The 19,197-nt window shown below is 37.7% G+C and overlaps 1 protein-coding gene across 3 annotated transcripts in view; it reads left to right on the top strand.

Moving 5' to 3' along the window:
* phkb (phosphorylase kinase, beta) overlaps positions 1–19,197 on the top strand; it is a 60,176-nt gene that overhangs the window by 6,605 nt on the left and 34,374 nt on the right. For all 3 annotated transcript variants that reach the window (XM_057346351.1, XM_057346343.1, XM_057346356.1), the window contains 6 exons: positions 801–900; positions 7,452–7,559; positions 7,705–7,785; positions 10,366–10,481; positions 13,302–13,365; positions 18,688–18,783. In XM_057346351.1, coding sequence (XP_057202334.1) covers positions 801–900; positions 7,452–7,559; positions 7,705–7,785; positions 10,366–10,481; positions 13,302–13,365; positions 18,688–18,783 — 565 coding nt within the window. The remainder of the gene's footprint in view (positions 1–800; positions 901–7,451; positions 7,560–7,704; positions 7,786–10,365; positions 10,482–13,301; positions 13,366–18,687; positions 18,784–19,197) is intronic.

Here is a 19,197-nt window from a genome sequence, read left to right on the forward strand (position 1 = left end):
TGCACCATGAGCTAACATGAACAATTGCATTAGCATTAACTAACAAAGATTAATAAATGTTGTCAAACTATTGTTTTTTGTTCATTAATGTTAGCTAATGCGTTCACTAATGTTAACAAATACAACTTTATTGTAAAGTGTTAGCCTTTTCCTAGTTTTTGTATTTTGATTACACACACAACCTCCCTTTTGTCAGAAGCAGGGCACCCGTCTCTCAGGGCCCTTGTCAAGGTTATATTTGAAATGCTTAAAATAGCTTCGATTTACGGTAGGGCACCAGAGAAGGAGACTTTGTTGAACGCCTAAGACTAACTATTATTTTCTTCCATTCCTCTCTCTCCTGGTGAGGGTTCTTACTCTAGAGGACGAAAGCGAGGGTAAATATAGAGAGCTGGCGTATATCAGAGAGAGACTCAGTCATCAGTCTTCACCTCTTCATTTTAGCATTGTCAGAGGAGTTTAATTAAGATGATTCCAATCTGACAGCAAGGCCTAAATCCATTACTTACTCTCAATTTGTCTCTGGGTGGCATGCATGTGTGTGTGCTATATGTGAGGTTTCGTTGTGTGTGTTAAAAATGTGCATGTTTGGTTTAAATGCATACTTTTCTATAGTAGATGATAATGATGTGCTCTTTATTCCTGGCTTCTTCATTTCACTTTATTTTTAAAAAATAACTAGCATAAACCAGCCTGATATCACCATTTTACCCTTGTGAAAGTGTTTTCTTCTAATAAAGAAGTTTCTTGACAACAGCATAATGTGTTTCTCAGTAACTCATAGAATGTTTGACTTACAGGCGCATTGATGATGACATGGGCCGTACACATGAACTGGAGCACTCTGCCATTAAGTGCATGCGAGGGATTATGTACTGCTATATGCGTCAGTCTGATAAGGTTGGTCACTGCTTTATATACTGTGTCGCACCACGTGCACATCACATATTAATTGTGCCGTTAGATGGCTCAGTTGGTTATTAATGGAACTATTAGTAGTTCTTGAAATACATCATGATGCACCATCTAACCCTCCAGCTTGTATTTCATAACTTGCAATTAGTACATTTACATTTATTTAGCAGACGCTTTTATCCAAAGCGACTTACAAGTTGGGTAAACAATGGAAGCAAAGATGGGGGCAGTCGTGGCCTAATAGAGAGTTAGAGAGTCGGACTCGTGACCAGAAGGTTGGCGGTTCGATTCCCAGGCTGTCAGGTAACGACTGAGGTCACCTTACCCCTACTTGCTCCCCGGGCGCTGCAGTGATAGCTGCCCACTGCTCCGGGTGTACGTGTGTTTACCACTTGCTGTGCTGTGTTCACTACTCTCTGGGTGGGTTAAAAGCAGAGGTCACATTTCGGGTATGGGTCACCATATCTGACTAATAGGTCACTTTCACTTTCAATTGGGTCAGCATTAGGACAAAAAGCATAAGTGCAATAAAACATGTCTTAGTACAAACAAATTAGTACTGCAGACATACAGTATTATGCTAACTGTTACTATTTAAAGCAGGGGTCTTCAGGACCCCTTAGATGAGAGATGCATGGAGCAGGGACCTCCTTATACTAAATTTGTAAACATGAAAACTATTTTAATAGAAACAACCCTTATTGTCACAGCAATATTATGTTAAGACCTTACATTAGCACTATTATGCATGTTATTGTTGCACATACTAGCTTGTTTCGAGAAGTCACTTATTTATGGACCACAATTATACGCAACATTTATAAAACTTTATTACTTTACCTCATCCGCTAACATGATTTCTTGTTCCTGTCTGATTGATGGCCATCAGCGGTGGAGTTGAAGACAACAGATCCCATCATTCAACCTTCCTTCACAGCGTCATCAAGCTACGCCATTGTTGTTGTTTTGATCGTGCGCCCTCTAGCGACGGTTTTTACAAACTGTAACTTTAAGTGTAATTTTTTTTGTCCTTCTGCTTCTCTGTGTGTTGCAGAACACACGGCTATTTTATAATCGTGAGCTCCGTCAGCATTGTCGCGGCTGTTACACGAAAATTCACGAGTTTTTTGTGCAGAGCATCATATCAGACTAAGGAGAGAAACATGCAACGAGTCCGCATTATTTTAGGGGAAACTTGTTTGACGTGCACCATCAGTACACAGTGCGCGTTTCATTGATTTTAAACACATACGATAGTTTTATCAGAGTTTACAATGCAGAACTGGTGTGGTGTCATTTGCCTGTCAAATTAGCGCTTTACAGCTTTAAACAATTTGAACAGAAGTTCAGAAATATATGAGAATGCACTTTATTTGCACACAACTTCTTTCGTGTGTACTCTAAACTTATCGGAAGGGAGACAGAGAATGCACTGACAAAACTCAGTCAAGCAGCACTACAGTTTACACTTAATGTCAAGAAGAGCTCTTTACATGCTGTGAGGCTTTCTTTGAAATTTCTTCTGGCGTGTACCTGCAAACAGTCCATTTCTGAACCTACGCTTGGGATTTGTTGGACACTGTCTCTGGATATGCTGTGTGGCCCTCCATCTGAGATCCCGAAATCTGTGGTTTTATCATCTTGCATTGACTTCAGGCAAACATTTTGTCCTCTCTCTGTTGGTACATCTTGCATTTAGTTTGTGCTGTGAATAGGTCTAAGGTTGTGTACATTTGCATTTATATTTATGCATTTCGGCACAATCTTTTATCCTAAGCGGCTTGGGGTGTACTTTGCATTTTATCAGTACATCCATTGCTTGGGCAAACTCTTTGTCCATTTGGTTCATACTGGCTGTGATAAGGCTTTGCACAGCAATCGATTTTTGCACTGGAAAGTTAAAGGCGTGCAGCAGTGAAGAGTAGGTTTTTTCCTACAAGTGTGTGTGCTTTGTGTAAAGTGAATGCCAATCTACTGGGCATTATTTAAAAAGGCTTTCTGTGGGTTGAATTTGGGCAGCTGCCAGCTGGGCTTTTCTGTGGTTTTAACATTCGGATGTTGCTGCAATTAGGGTTTTGACAATGTTCCCATGGCAAGCCGCCCGGACTGGCTGTGGTCATTTACTGAGATGTTGCGCTTCCTGTTTGGAACAGCTGGTTATGTTTTGCATCATCAACTAAATGGAAATGTACAGTTCTGCATATACATACTGTTCTCAGAAAGAGCGAAGAGTACAAAACAGTTTCCTTACAAAAGGTAGTACCACGGTACTGTTATTATGGTGTTACCATGATATTTTGATAAACAATATATTGATTACTATATTAAAGGTGGGGTGTCCGATTTCTCTTAGCCGGTGTTGATGTTCAAATCACCAAAAACAAACACACCCCAACCCCCATCTTTCGCTTTCGTCAGAACTCTGATCAACTAATGTCCTTCCTGTGCATTGTGCACCTTACTGCTGATTGGCTACAAGGTTGTTTTGGTACTCGGCCCAACTTTGTCTAAACAAGCGTAATTCGGAAATCAGACACCCAGCCTTTAACACAGCAAAATATACTTGAAGGTACTTAAAAAGACGACTATGCTGTTACCATATTACACATAAAAAAACACGGTTCATAGAAAACTGTTTACAGCATGTTTTAGGTGTGTGTACTTGGTGCCTTGTTTGCATTATTCCAGGAGCTTTGGTGCTTTTTATCTAGTCGTCATTATTTGTGATATGCTGATCACTGTTGCTTCAAACACTTTCCTAATATTAAGTGATGTCTCATTCTCCCAAACGCACATTAATTCTGTTTTTTTCTCTGTGGCCCGTTGCTCTGAAGCTAACTGTTTTCTCTCAACGCAGACCTGAGCAATTACGCCTTTAAAATTATTCCATTTAATTTATTTCTTACCCCAAAGACTCGAAAGCTTTTAAGTGTCTTAATCATAATGCCTCATTTATACAGTTAATTACACAGTGCAATGTTCATTAACATGCGTCTACGGCATTCACAAAGAACATTGTTTTATTCTTTAATAAACTCGTAACGCGTCGCCACTGTTCATATCATCAGTTCCCCAGGTATATTTAACAGACATGTTTACTGCCGCATGCAGAGAATATCAAAAGCATATCACACAGTGCGAAAAATAAGTCACAAACAGATAAAAGGCAACAACAAAGTGGAAAAGTCTAAACCTCTCAGATTATACTTCCTATATGTTTTGGGTATTACTACTAGCCTTATTCCAGCATTAAATGTTTTTTTGTGTGTGCATGCGCAACACACAAGTACACATCTCTCATAAACTCAGTTGCATAGAATTTGACGGGTATAATAAAGGTAGCCACGAAGACATTCTTAATAAATTACTCCGATAAAGTCTCTGTTTGACTGAAGGAAACTCACCGCTCTGTGCTTTCCATTTTTATTGGTTTAATTTTACAGGCAGCGAAGACAGCAAAAAAAACAGATGTTTCAAATGTCATCCGTTGTCTCGCAGGTGTCTTTATCGCTCTTTCCATCAACATTAGCTTTGTGCAGAAATGGATTTGGACCCAGGGACCAGTGTTTGTCTAGTTGGTGAATCGTACAGCTGTGTCTGGCTTGTTATACATCTGTGTGAAAAAAACATTGTATCTGGGACAGAAGGATCCCTCACCCGACGAGAGGGGAAAAAAAAGTGAAAAAAAAAATGGGCCACTTATTTATAACACTTAAAATATGCTGGGGGGCCCGAGTGTGATGCGGTCAGTGGGAAAGGTCGACACAGTTTTGTGACGTGTGCAGGTCTCTCTGTAGGTTTGTAGTATGTATATGACTGATAGATAACTGCTATTCTATAGATAACTATATTCTGTAGATAACTTATTCTATGTGCTTATTGATTTTAGGAAAGTATAGTTTTGTTTTTGGCTTGGTTTTGATTCCTGTATAGCATTTATAATTTTTTCTGTAATTGTGTCAAGTGGTAAAGGATATTGTTTCTTATACTGTACGTGTTGATCTTAGAGTTAGAGAAAAGGTAGCACCAGTGTCTCCAGGGTTTTGGAAGAGATGGTATTATTATAGAGATGCACCGATTGCAATTTTCTTTGCCGATTCCGATTTCCGATTTTATTACAAGTGAAACCGGCCGATTCCGATCTCTGTCCGGTCAATCGGTGCACCTCTATATTATTATATGGAAGATTCTACAAATCCTTGGGAGTCCTTCAGATTTATGAGATACAGGGTTCAAAAACACACAACCCAGTGGCTTGTTTAAATTTGTAACAGAAATAATATACCTCCTGTATATGGTTTTACATCTCCATGTTCTACTATTTGATTTGTTCTTATTTTGTGTCTTACCTATCCTCTGCAGCGCAGCATAATCTTTTTATGTGCTGCATCTGTTCGGTGTACCATTTGTTTATTGTCTCTTCCTGTTTTTTACCTTTTAATTTCATCTGGTACATTATGTTTCAATAACAATCTGGGCCAGATTCACAAAACATTCTTAAGAAGAAAATTCTTCTTAACTGACAGATTTTTTTCTTAAATTCAAATTTAAGAAAAAAGTTTGAGATGTTTTGTATTTCCGAAATAACTTCTTTAGACAGTTCTTACATTTGTTTCTCAAGACTGATGTGCCAAGCATGTCACTTTATTTTTATGAAAAAAATGAAGATGATCTTAAGAAAATATTTGAGAATTACTTAAGAAGGAACATTCTTACGAACTTCCTCATCTTAAGAACATTCTTATATTTTGTCTTAAGAATAGTTTCTTGAATCCGGCCCCTGGTGTTTAATGAGAAAATGTCTACAGTATATTCGCATCATGATTTCACATTTGTAAAAACGTGACATCTATTGATTTTAAAATAGCTAAATGTATATATTTAGAATATAATAACATCTTATTAATTTTCAGTATAAGATAAATGTTGCAGTAGATCTTCAGTGCAGTCAGCAATAAAAGATATACCAGAGCTATTCAATTAGTTTTGTCATGGGGGCCAGTTCATGAAAAGCATCCCAAATGAGGGGCCGGAGAGATATGGCTTGCAATATGAGGGATGACACAACAACAATAAGAAATCCGTTTGATTTTTTCCCAAATTCCGTTTTTCTGTTTTAATTTTTCTGCATTTTCCGTCCTTCTCTATACAATAGTAATATATTTGCCCACATGAAAAAAATACTTCAGTATACTACAGTATTCACTTACAAACTATATTAAAAACCTGCAGTAGATACAGTACGTTGAACCATACAGGGAAAAATAAAAATAGAAATAATAGAATCTTACATAATACATTTGCAAGATTCTGTGCCATTTCACATTATACAGCAAAATCTGTTTAATGCCTGAAATCCGTGATTCAATCTCAGGGCCGTGTATGTTGTATTTTTACATTTTTGCGCCATAAAACACCCAAAGTTATTTCCTACATTTAAACATGCTGATGTTGTATGTTAAACTGCACGACAACAACATCGGTGCATTGTAAGATGCCCAGCAGGCTTTTCTACATTCAAACATGTTCATTTGTTGTATTTTGAAACTGCATAACAGAAAAGGAAAATTCAGTGAGTGAAACAACATTAACCTACACAGGCGCTATTCTCCGCCCTTGCCTCTGTACTTTTGAAATGGTGGTCCTAATCGTGCTAGCAAAATGTCAGAAATGAAACTGATAAAAGTTATCATCCGTCAACGTCCTGTTTACCGCGTCTCTCAGGAGAGAAGGCTTGCGAGTCGCGCTACTCGCCTAACGTCACGTGACTCCTGCTTGGTGTTGCTGCAGCTCGTGCTGAAAGGAACAGGCGCGCGTCACTTCAGTACTGTAGGGTCCGTTCCCGACTGAACAAAATTTATTCTAGAGATTCTTTTTCACACTATGCTACTTGAAGGGCCGGAACAAATTACATCGAGGGCCGGGTTCGGCCCGCGGGCCGCCAATTGAATAGCCCGGCGATACACCATCGTCTTGCCTGACTATATCAGTATAGATTCCATACATCCTTTCATTCACTAATGTAACCAAGTGAGATTTCTGTTTAAAGAAGGATTACTACAACAGACAGTTCGGCCCACACAGAGATCTGATCTCATTGAGTCACTTTGAGATTACATGAGCAGACAGAAAAAACAGCAACATCTTAAATCCAGGCAGCATCTCTAAGAAGCAACAAGATGAACAGCCTACCTTCAAAGCAATACAGTTTTTCTGTTTCTTCATATAATCCCCCAGACTGACTTGGTGGTGAGATCAGATCACTGTGTTGGCCGTGCTATCTCTTGATGTACAGTACATCATTGTATGTCTACATTACATATTATATCTTTTTTTGTTATAAGTTGTTATAACTTATTAGAATCTAAATATTGCAGGGGGGGCATTTTGATTTTTTTTCAGCTCACTTACCTTAGTAAGCATTTGATAAATATTGAAGCAGTAGATGCATTGGTAATATGAAGAGAGAGATGCATCTTTCATGGACTATTCCTCTGTGTCTTTTCTCTCTCTCACTCTCTCTCATTTTCTCATAGGTGGAGAAATTCAAGCAGGATCCAAGCCCGTCCACGTGCCTCCACTCAATATTTAACGTGCATACTGGCGATGAAGTTTATCCCTATAAAGAATACAATCACCTACAGGTAAAAACTGCTGCATTTCTCATCCTGTAATCAGTAGAAATATTCATAAATTTCATGAAACTTTTCCCAATTACTTAATAAGTTCACAAGTTACTGATTGTAAACAAGCTAAATGTTGTTCTTTCATTGTTCTTTTTTTTAACAGATTGATGCCTTGTCTCTGTTTTTACTGTACCTGGTAGAAATGATTTGTTCTGGCCTTCAAATCATCTACAATACAGATGAGGTACGGCTGCATGACATGAACTATTTTGTATGGAAAATACAAGTATATGGAAGTGTATCGGAGATGTGATATCTTGCTATTATACCTGACCAATTGTAAATACCAAGGAACACGAATATTGTAATCATTGAATATCATTTATCAGACACCCTAATTTATTTGCTTTATTTGAGTTTTTTACGATACATATTGTTCCAAAGCAAAAACTCCAATAACAGAAATATTCCACTGACCAAGCCAAAGGCAGGGCACAAAATGCCTAACATGGGACATCTCACTTATGGTGGTTGTGTTTGTATGTATACATTTATTGAGATGCAGTACATTCAAATTATGCATTTAATGAATATGTGAACTCCATGGGATCAAACCAGTGTCCCTAGCATTGCTGGCACCATGCGCTACATTTGATCTAGAGAAAAGATATTTAGAGCTTTAGGAAAACTGTAAGATGAAGTAGATTCACCCAAATGTTTCTTTCTCTAAGGGGCTTGATCTCGGTCCACTTTGCTCAGGTATTAAGCTGTTAGGTACATTACTATAGAAGTACAGCCGAGTTTAAATAGTTCGGGGCAGAAGCACCATGCCAACTTCTGCTTTTTTTACCAAAGAGATGAAAGATGACTTACACGACAGCTTGTGTAATATGTTTGGTTGATACTATTGCAGGAAACTGTCTTCTAAAAGCTTCAAACCGGACAGTGACTAAGCTAAACTAAAGTAAAAAGTAGACGAGAGTGAGATGTGGTTGAACAGTTGATGTAATACTGTAGTTATTTAAACATGCTCTCTTATTTCATAACGGCCTCTTTTGGGTGTGTGGACTTCATTAATTGAATCTTTTATTCTCGCCGCGCTCACGCTGGGGGATTTACTTAACACTCTGCTGTTAAATCACTGTCTGTTGAACAACTGCAACTTTTATTTATTCAGCCACATTGGGCTTATCTTTAAAAAACACCTCTCCTCTTAAAATGTGCAGTTTTTAGGCAATTACAGTTAACAGTTACTTTGTTTACGTAAAAGGAAATATCACCTTAATACAGTAGCTGAGCCTTATTCAAAGCTTAACAAATTGTCGTAAGTTTTTATGAGGGATTTTGTTATTTGCAAAAGCGGCTTAATTGACGTGTCTAAACAGTGTCTAGCCGGCTGTGTAATGCAATTTAAAAAAGCACAGTCTTGAAATCAGTGGGCCATTACATCCATTTATTAATGAACAGCAGAACAAATAAGGGATAAATTGACAGTTTAAAGTGAATCTTACCCATCATTGGCAGTTTATTGTTTCTAGTGCTTTTGCCTGATTAGCGTATAAGACGTCTTGTGCAAAAGTTTGTGTTAACCAGTCTGAAAGCTTTTTGATATTTTTCACAAATGGGTCTACCATAATATTCACACCATAGTGTTATGACCTGTTTTATTAAGTGTATTTCATAAGCGGTTTGCCGTTTTGCTACCCATTTAGCAGTATATTCTTAATGCAGTTTAATTTTACGGTTTTGTTGCAATAAAAATTAAATAAACAAAATAATAAAAACAAATTTTTTTGGTAAAATTGATGTACTGTATACAGTTTATGTAACTGCCAACTGAAGAGCGATTTAGCAGTTGTATGTGTGTAATTTGAAGCATTTTCAAAACTTATGGCTTTTAAAAACTCATGTGGTATATTTGGCATATGAGTCATTTGCCCATTAAGAAATGTCATTGTTTAAATCTATAATTAGAAAGACTTTGTCACCGAGATAGACGGCGGGCCGCCCCAGCAGTCACTGTAAAATGATTAACCAAAACTCCTTATCCAGCAAACACAAGTGGCTGTGACGATCCATCTTTATCCACAGAAAAGAATAGTTGCTCTTCTGCTCTCCTCTCACTCGCTGAAGCTTAGCAAAGGAACAGAAAAGAAAATATTGCCACCCCGGGCCAGCGGTACTCATTAAGATACCATAAAGCTCGTCACATTAATCATTTTATTCCGGGCCTAAAAAAGTACTTGAGCCATCCCTCTCTCCTCAGTTTTCCCCACTGCATTTTGTCTCTTTCCTACCTTCCTTACTGGCCCATTTTAACATGCTTTAGGGGTCCTCCGTTCTCTTCATGTTAAATTAAAAGCTCTGTCAGTCCGGTCTCCCCGGGTGTTTGAACATTTCCTCATCTATGTACCATAAAGTCATCATTCTTTCTTTCATTTAGTTTTTTTTTTCTATGCCCTCATTACACAATGGGGATGGGTGGAAATTCCCAAAGTTATAAGGGGCTTATGACATTACCAGCACCACCCACAGAAATGATGGATTGCTTTTGTTGGCATATACTCTAGATCATTATTCGAATTAAATTCTGTTGTGACTAATCTAAATATTAGATCGGTAACACTCAGAAATTTCTAGTGTATTGACGAATACAAAATCAGTATTTAAAACACTCATGGCCTAGAAAAACTTTTAGAACAAACTTACTTTTCAAAGCAGATCTGCATTAGTTGAGGTGCGCTGATGTCTGCACGGCAAGCAGAAGAGATGGAGATCTGTGTGGAAAGTGTGATGCATTTCTTTGCCATGTTTGTATTTGTAGGTATCGTTCATCCAGAACATGGTTTTCTGTGTGGAGAGGGCGTATCGTGTGCCAGACTTTGGCATGTGGGAGCGGGGAAGCAAATATAACAATGGAAGCACAGAACTGCATTCCAGGTGAGAAGTGACATCACGTCCTATTACTTTTCAGTAATTCATTCAGTCATTAAATGGAGCTGCCAAAAGATCAATTATAACGGATTTAGTTTTTTAAATCTATATGGTAATGAAAGTGGAGAGAGAGGAATATTGTATTAGAGTACCTTTGCCCATTTGGCAGACTTGCAGTGAATTCAAGCTATACATTTGATCAGTATGGATGTTTCCACTCCATGAGTGGGATAATATGTAATAAATAAATAATAAATACGGACTTGTAACCAGAAGGTCACCGGTTCGATTCTCAGGGCCAGCAGGTAGCGACTGACCGGCCCTTGACGTGCCACCTAACGCCGTTTGCTCCAGTGATAGCTGCCCACTGGTCCGGGAGTGTGTGTTCACGACTTGCGTGTGTTCACTACTCACTGGATGGGTTAAATGCAGAGGTCACATTTCGGTTATGGGTCACCATAACTGACAAATAGGTCACTTTCACTTTCATATGCACATTAAAGTAAATGGATCTGCTGTGCCGTGGGTCATGCTGAGGGTGATGCACTTGTTGATGTACCATTTGTGTTTGCATATACAGTAGAGAACACTGGGGGTTAGTTGTCATACTTTTACAAGTTTAGTTTTAAAGGCGTTTTTGTATATTTTATAGCTACATTTTTATAGCTACAAGAAAAAAAAATGGTCAGATAAACTCTTATCACATTGACCTTTTGTGACAACACACCCCAATATAAAATATAAAACACATTTAAAGTAAGCGTTTGGGTAATTGGACACAAAACTTTATGGTTATCGAGATTTATAGTCTCTGTGACATTTTTGTGTGACAACTAGCTCCAATTTCCCCTATACTTAATGGGACCCAGCACCCAAGATGTGACCCCTTAACTCATGTAGAGGAGACTCTAGCAAGGAGCGCGTCTCTAATGGCCTTCCAGTAAAGATGCTACTTCATTTCACCTCCACTGGTTTAGCTCATGAGTGAATAAACACAGAGGGGACTCGCATAGGGAAGCTCCTATCAGACCATTGCAGAGGTTTTTCAGAGTGCTGTGCAGACAGTGTGGACTGTGGAGTGGCACAGACAATATCCTTTTTAGTAGTGCAAGGCAATAGTCAGTGACTGGAACACTCACTTTGCCTCTCTCTTTTAACCAAGCTCAATAATAATTCTCTCCATCACTGGTTTCTTATCTTGGCCAAGCACAACATCCGTACTGAAGGCCAATTAGACTATTGACTTGTGCACTTTGCTTTAACTGCATAAAATAATGTTTAACATTAGGAAAATGAATCCTATATCTTGAAACATTTTATGACAATACTTTTAGTGAGTCATCAGTCTGGGAATTACATCTTTTAGAGAGCTGACATCAGACTGTTTGTTAAAGGAAAGCAAGCAACAATGGAAAAAGTTGAAATAAAGGATATTATATAGGTAGGAAAAACACATCTTATAATGAACTTTTAACCTCAGAGACTTGTTTTAAATGTCTAACAGTTTGATGAAATAATTAGTTATCATGCTCCCAATTTCAGCAGAACACTTGCTGAAGAAGACGCTATTACTGTACATACACACATGCAGGAAATTGGTGTAATATTGGCAACTTAGACCAAAATGAACGCAACTTTCAAAAGATGGAATTAGATTTATTAAAATACATAAATAAATGAAATTACACCTAAATTATACCTATTATCCAAAAAACAACAATTCTAACTCTCGTAAAACGTGCAGGGTTGAGTAGCCTATTAATTTTTTTAACCTTTTTATGTTTATTAAGAGTCACATTTATTCCAGTTGTTGTGTTTCATGTAAATGTTAGACTTTGTTGTTTATGTGTGTATACAGTGCGAAAAATACTGAGGAAAGCATTTCCCCGAGGTGCTGTGAATGGGGCTGCGTGCACTCTCAGAGCAATATGTGTGATGAATGTTTGCTGCATGAGGTTTAAATCAAGTGTACTCTGGAGCGACGCAAAGAAAATGGAAGTCATTTCGCTCTTTGAGAGTCATCACTTTTAGATTTTGCTGAACTTGTGCCAGATTTTGAGAAAAGTCATAGAACTCCAAAAGCCTGTCAGGATTTCATGACCATTCAGGCTTCTCTTATCAAAAGCTTTTCCGTTTAGGAACTTTAAATGAAATTACAATTGGAATACTTGACATTATTAAAATTACAGTGGCAGCCTCCTGGTTTTCACCAGCAGAGTGTTAATGTACTCCATTGTAACGTGGTATTTCCCCCAATATTCTTTATCCATTATTGCAATTTCAGCTTTACCTGGCTTAGTGTAAAAGCAACATGCCTTGTCAACAACATTGTCAACTTTTACTAACATGTCTTGTGCTGGGCAGGTTTGCTGTCTGTCCAGGCAGAAAATCAATAGTGCCTCAAAAATCCTGTGTTGCTGGATTGCGCTCATAGCCGATGCTTTGGTCGGTGAGGGGCAGAGCTGGATTCTATCGTGTTCCTTTCTATTTCGAATTACCCAATTGCCTTTTAGTTTTTCTGCAATTTCACTATAGATTTTTCCTCACTGAGAGCAATTGGGCACATTTTTATTGCTCAGCGCACCTTGCTCTAATCGAGTACTTTAATGGTATTCTACACAAGAGTGAGTGGCTAAAGAAGCAAAAATGACAGAAATTATTAGCTTTGTTTAACATCAAAGGAGTGTTTCATGTATGAAAACAGCTCTTGGTATTGGCACTTGGAAAATAACTTATTTAATGAGAGTTCGGTGTACATTCCCAAAAAATTCTCAAATAGCAATTTCTATATTAATTTCTCTTAAAATCTGATCTGTTCTCTTGTAGCTCAGTGGGGTTGGCCAAAGCAGCTCTGGAAGCCATCAATGGGTTCAACTTGTTTGGAAATCAGGTACTGCTTATAACCTCCTCATATATGTGATATTAAGCTTCTTAAAGTAATAGTTCACATTCACCTATGAAATATAAAGTTAGTTTTCTTAACCTCATGTTGTTCGAAATCTGGGGCCAGATTCATGAAACTGTTCTTAAGATCAAATATAAGATTGTTCTTAAGATAAATAATAGGAAGTTTGTAAGAATGGTCCATTTTAAGAAGTTTTCAAATGTTTTCTTAAAGTCCCGGTGAACCGGAAGTTGTTTTTACTTCCGTATTCTGACACATTTCCGAGTGAAAAGTCATTTCAAAGGAGAAAATTACAGGGCGTGGCTTGCGTTTTTCACTGCGAATTGATTGGATGTGTAAAAACAGCTGTTGCATTGATTTTGAAATGAAACTGGCAGCAGACAGACAGTTGAAGGGGAGGAGTTAACGGATCCCCAGCCAAGCCGTCTAGTTTGAGGGTGGGTTGCACCAACAAGGATTAGGTTTAAATCTACATTAAATCAAGGTTTATTTAATAATTCCGTTGCACCAAACTGTAAACCTTGTTTAAAAATAATCAGGTATATTTAAGATATCATTTGATCCAGGTTTTAATTTTGCAGTAAATCTAGATTAACTTTAATTCTGTTGCTCCATTATTTTAAACTCTGCTTTACAGTACTGTATCTCTCAGTTAGGGATTGACTTTAAACCAGCTACTGAGGAGGTTTAATTAAAAAAAAAACACATTTATAAAATGTGCTGGAAAATGGGAAAAACAGACACATAAGCGTCATGTTATGCTTGTGTTTGTGATGTGTTTATTGTAAATAAAAATGGAAATAAATAAAACACCCCAGCACGAGTGAGGGCACGGTGGTTTGATAAACTGGGTGATCGGCTGTGAAGCATCAAGTTCAAGATGCCCTGCTTTCTTATGCAATACATACAAGCACAACGTCTGTGATTAAATGGGAAAAGACAGACATCCTGAGAAGAGTAGTTATTTTAGCGGCACCAGTGACCAGGGACACCGGTATTGTGGGCTCCCTGTCTAAATTGTGGTCCGGTCCGATCCCGAACAGGCGCACCTCAGCTGGCGGCACTGCTGCAAACAGCCCCAGAATACGACCGAGGACGACCCCCGGAAACACAATCGCCTACCGGGGCCGTTCGCGGCGGCGTCTACCGCAGAGGTTCACCCGCTCGTCATTCCACAGCGCTCTTCTCTCTTATTGTCCGCTCCAGTCATGAGCTGCAGGATAATGATGCGGCTCAACTGTCATATCCGTACGCTGTCATGGTGCTCAAGGCTTGTGAAATGTGTTTATGGATGATCAGACTGATCAACAAATTATCCAGAGAGAGGTTTTAAATAGCAAAATTAAGTTTCTTTTACATGCACGAACTGTTTATTTCCTTTTTACATGAAAGTGAAACACTGTTGTAGGGCTGCAGCTATCGATTATTTTAGTAATCGAGTATTCTACTGATTTTTCCATCGATTAATCAGGTATTCGGACAATAAGTACTTTTTCTTTATTAAAGAGCAACTCTAAATATACAAGAGAAAATAAGACAGGTCTCTTAAAATGAACAACTAATTTGTTTCCTTTTTAGAAAAATTAACATATTTATTGCTGAAATTTCATACAATAATATCTGTGAAAACTAAACCCATTTTGTACATTCCATTGCCATATTACATTCAAAATGCAATATAGGCCTAATACAAATGTATAAAGTAAAATTAATAAAAATAGAAAGAATAATTTCAAAGGTAAACAACTAACTTCAGCTTATGCATGATGCATTTAGTTTATCTAAATTAGTTTTAGTTTATTTCTTTACTATTAAATAGTAATATAATTGTCCACATAAAAATACAGAGTTATCCGGGCTTTTATTTTGGCAGGTTATCGGAAGACGCTTATTTTTTAGTGTTAGCTTCACTCAGTAAAATGTTCTGAAATAAACTCTCAGAGCAACTTTGGAGATGTACTGTACTGTACAGTGTGTACTGTAGTTAAATGGATTAAACGAGGCTTCGAGGCAACAAAAATTGCCTCAATGATTTTTTGTATTCGAATTACTCGAGTTACTCGAGGAATCATTTCAGCCCTACACTGTTGCTGTTTAGTTACACCGGCAAATCCATCATGGCGGACAAAATTAATCGCATGCATGTGACGGTTTAAATACAGGTTAAAGTTTTAATCCATGATTTGTTAATCTCTGTTTAAAATTAAGTGGTGCCACGCAAATGGAATTAAATTAAAACTAGGATCAACAAACCCTAGATTAGCTCTAAACTCAGTTTACTTCAATCCTTGTTGGTGCAACCCACCCTACATCATTTGAGATGGATAGTCATTTCAGGGCGGAAGTGCATTTTCAGATTTTAATTGAAGATTATGAGTACATGAATTTTAAAAATAAAATGACCCACATTGATTTGATAAGATGTTTACTATAAACGCTGCAATATTCCATGACAAAATAAGAATAGTCATTTTTAATTTCACTGGGCCTTTAATCACTTCTTTTTTTCAGAAGAATAAAATGACATATGCTTTGTAAATCAATCTTGAGAAAAAAAAGTAAGAACTGCTTACATTATTCTGAACTTTTTTCTTTTATGGCAGTTAAGCAGAATTTTCTTCTTAATGTTTAGTGAATCCAGCCCCTGCTTTCTTTCCTTTTTTCTTTGGAACACAAAAGGATATTTTGCAGACTTGTTCAAGCTGCTATTTTCGTGTAACAAAAAAACTGTGTAATGACGACCAAAGTTCATTTTTGTGTGAACTGCACCTTTAGCCCCTGTGTCCACTGAGGCGCTTTTACGGGAAAAACGCAGAGCGCCGGCATTGTGCGCAGAAAAAAAACGCCATTGGAAACAATTGAAAAAACACGCTGTACGCAGACAGAAACGCCTTGGTGGACACAGCCCCTTAATTACAGATCTTTATCTCCTTATATTTGATGCCTTTTGAAGAATTGTGTCAAAAAATGAAGATTATTAGTACTTCAGTACACCCAGGGCACACAATGTTCTAACAGCTCTCTTTATCTTTGTAATAACTACTGGAGTCTGGAGTAGAAAGTGTGTTCTCTCGAAAATGGATCTAATTCCTTGCATAAATTTGTTAATGGCAAGCGGGAGCAAAAACAAAGTGATCAAGATTATTGGGTTAGATTGTGTTTGAGCGACCCATTTTGTCAGATTTCCAACTTTGATGGATGATGGACACATCATCTTTTTGTCTGATTTTGCAGCTCTTTTCTTTCGGAACAGTCATTAGTGGGATTAATTTGTTTTGGTGTTGAGGGAAAGTTAAGATGGCAGTGGGCCGCATCCATTATATTGTTTAATGGACTGGAAAAGTGATAACATCCTCTAAGCGTATCCGTTTGGACGAAGTAACCCCCCACGACCCAATTTACGCAAATTTAGCTCTTCAGTACCTTGAATGTTAAATGCATTGATCACCTTGGTTCTTTTTTAGTTCTTTAGCAAAATGGATGGTGTAGAAAAAGGCTGTGGTTATTTATACCGTCACATCACAGTTTTATCTTTTGACCTTTGCTAATTTTGGCTCTCACTGTCTAATGTGGCTCTCTGTGTTTTACCATTAGCAGGAAACGTGATGCAGTGTGTCTGAACTGACTTTATGGAAGTTATTCCAGTAGAAAGTGTTGGTATGAATTAATGCAGTACTCAAATGGCTGCCTCTGCCATGTTTCTCTCAGTCGGATGGAAGGCGTGCTGTGTCATCACATGGGTTATGTTATTAATGATGCCTCTCATGCTCCATTTCCTCAACTAACTCTCAGCGTGGACCGTAGACGCCGAGCTTTCATGTGATTCTCTTCAAAGCGAGCTGTCAGACCACTGTTAGCATAAAAACAAAGCAGGTGGATGTTTACCCCCATGTGTTGTTGTTCAGTTTCCAAAGTTTTAAATAAAGCAGAAGTATCATTTTGAAATTATACACTTCATGGCCAAAGATTTTGCTCCTTAAACGGTTTGGCTATTGTAGACTATTTTGCAAGATGTAAACAATAAGCCAGGAGTGTTTATATATACAGTATATATAGCGTTGTTTAAATATTTTCAAATTTTCTGTAGACTGTTTCATCGGACACACGCACCTGACTTGAAGTTAACTTCCGGGCTGTGTTTGGTTCAAATATAACAATTTATTTTATATTTCATTTTTTTCAATATTTATTTGTAAATCTAATATTTTATTGTATATTAATTGTATAGAAATTTAATTAGAACTACTTAACAGTTATTGATTCTTTGCGGAGGTCTAGCTGAAGTTTATTTGGCCACATAACGTTTGTTTATGTTGTATCAAATTTAAGTAAATATGCTTAGATTTACATAGTTTAGAGAAGCAAAGTGTCTTTACGGTCAACTAAAGTCATCTCATCTCAGTCAGATGATGATGATAACACATTTATTCTGAGTCTCCATGTCACTGACACGCGCCTCCTATTACAGTCATTCCCAGCATGTAAATTGTCAGAAACACTTATATGCATTTAGCTTCTTTGTGAGCTTCACTAGATAAGCTAAATGTGCCACAAAATAGAGCTCGCTGGATAATCGGCCAAGACGTATGGTACAAGTGAAATAGAAATTGTGCTGTGTTTAAATGTAGACGTGTGAGGTGAATGCTGAGGAAACAGTGAAGCGATGGCTTGTTCTGATTGGATGGCCCTTGATGACTAGGAAGCAGCCACAGAAAATATAACAACTCTTTCGTAACACCGAGCAAGTGTGAAAAACTTCTTGAAGACTGAGGTGTCAGGTGCTACATTGTGCGCTTACAGAAAGCTGTTTTTGTCCTTGCTATTGTTCATTGTTTTGTTTTGTTTTCACATTCTTTTTACACTTTATTTAGGAAATGTTCAAGCTGGATATTGTCAGTCAATGTGTATGACAGAAAGCAGGAAATTGAATGTGTGGCAGTTGTTGTTTTGTCTGTTTAGCATGCTACTGAGTTTAGTATATTCTCTGTAGAGCTCAGGATTTGTCTGACCAGACACACACACAGGCACAGAGGTCATAAAAATGTGATGATTTTTAGTATCTGAAAAGCATTATGTGTTTTTTGCAAAATGGGTCCGATTTGATTTTATAACACTTGAGGCATGCATGTCTAACTTTAGAAATCTAAATGTCAAAACAAATGCATTATCTCACCAACTTCGTGAAAATACCTTCAAGCTCATTATCACCTGTAACAGGCACGGTTGAATTCCACGATCAAGACAAGTGGTGGCAAGATGACAACTATAATGTTTGATTTATGATGTTTGTTTACCTCTGCCCTGCAGGGATGCTCTTGGTCAGTCATTTTTGTGGATCTGGATGCTCATAACAGAAACAGACAGACTCTGTGCTCTCTTCTGCCAAGAGAGTCTCGCTCCCATGTGAGTTTTGTGCCAACTGTGTATAAACAAACCGCTGATCCTTATTAAATGGGTCATGTCAGTCTTTTTATATTTTCCCCCCTATATAATGTTATATAAATAATCTTCTGCATACAGCATAATATGGGTTTCTTACACTGAAAAAGTTGCATTTTTTTGGACACTACCACAAATGTTGCTAAGGGGTGCCTGACATTTTGCTAATTATTACAGTCAACCAATAGTTCATTATTACTGAAACAATGTAATGTAATACATTTTCATAGTACATTTATCACAAGCGTAATACTTAATTTCTCGTGATATAACCCCTTTAATGGCATTTGAAAGAAAAGCTATAACAGAACTGCGTCCATCAACCCACAGAATGTCCCTTCCGTCCTTTGCCATGTGCATTAGCAATGCACAGGCCTC

Source organism: Triplophysa rosa, linkage group LG1, assembly GCF_024868665.1.
Source record: "Triplophysa rosa linkage group LG1, Trosa_1v2, whole genome shotgun sequence".
In the NCBI taxonomy this organism is placed as follows: domain Eukaryota; kingdom Metazoa; phylum Chordata; class Actinopteri; order Cypriniformes; family Nemacheilidae; genus Triplophysa; species Triplophysa rosa.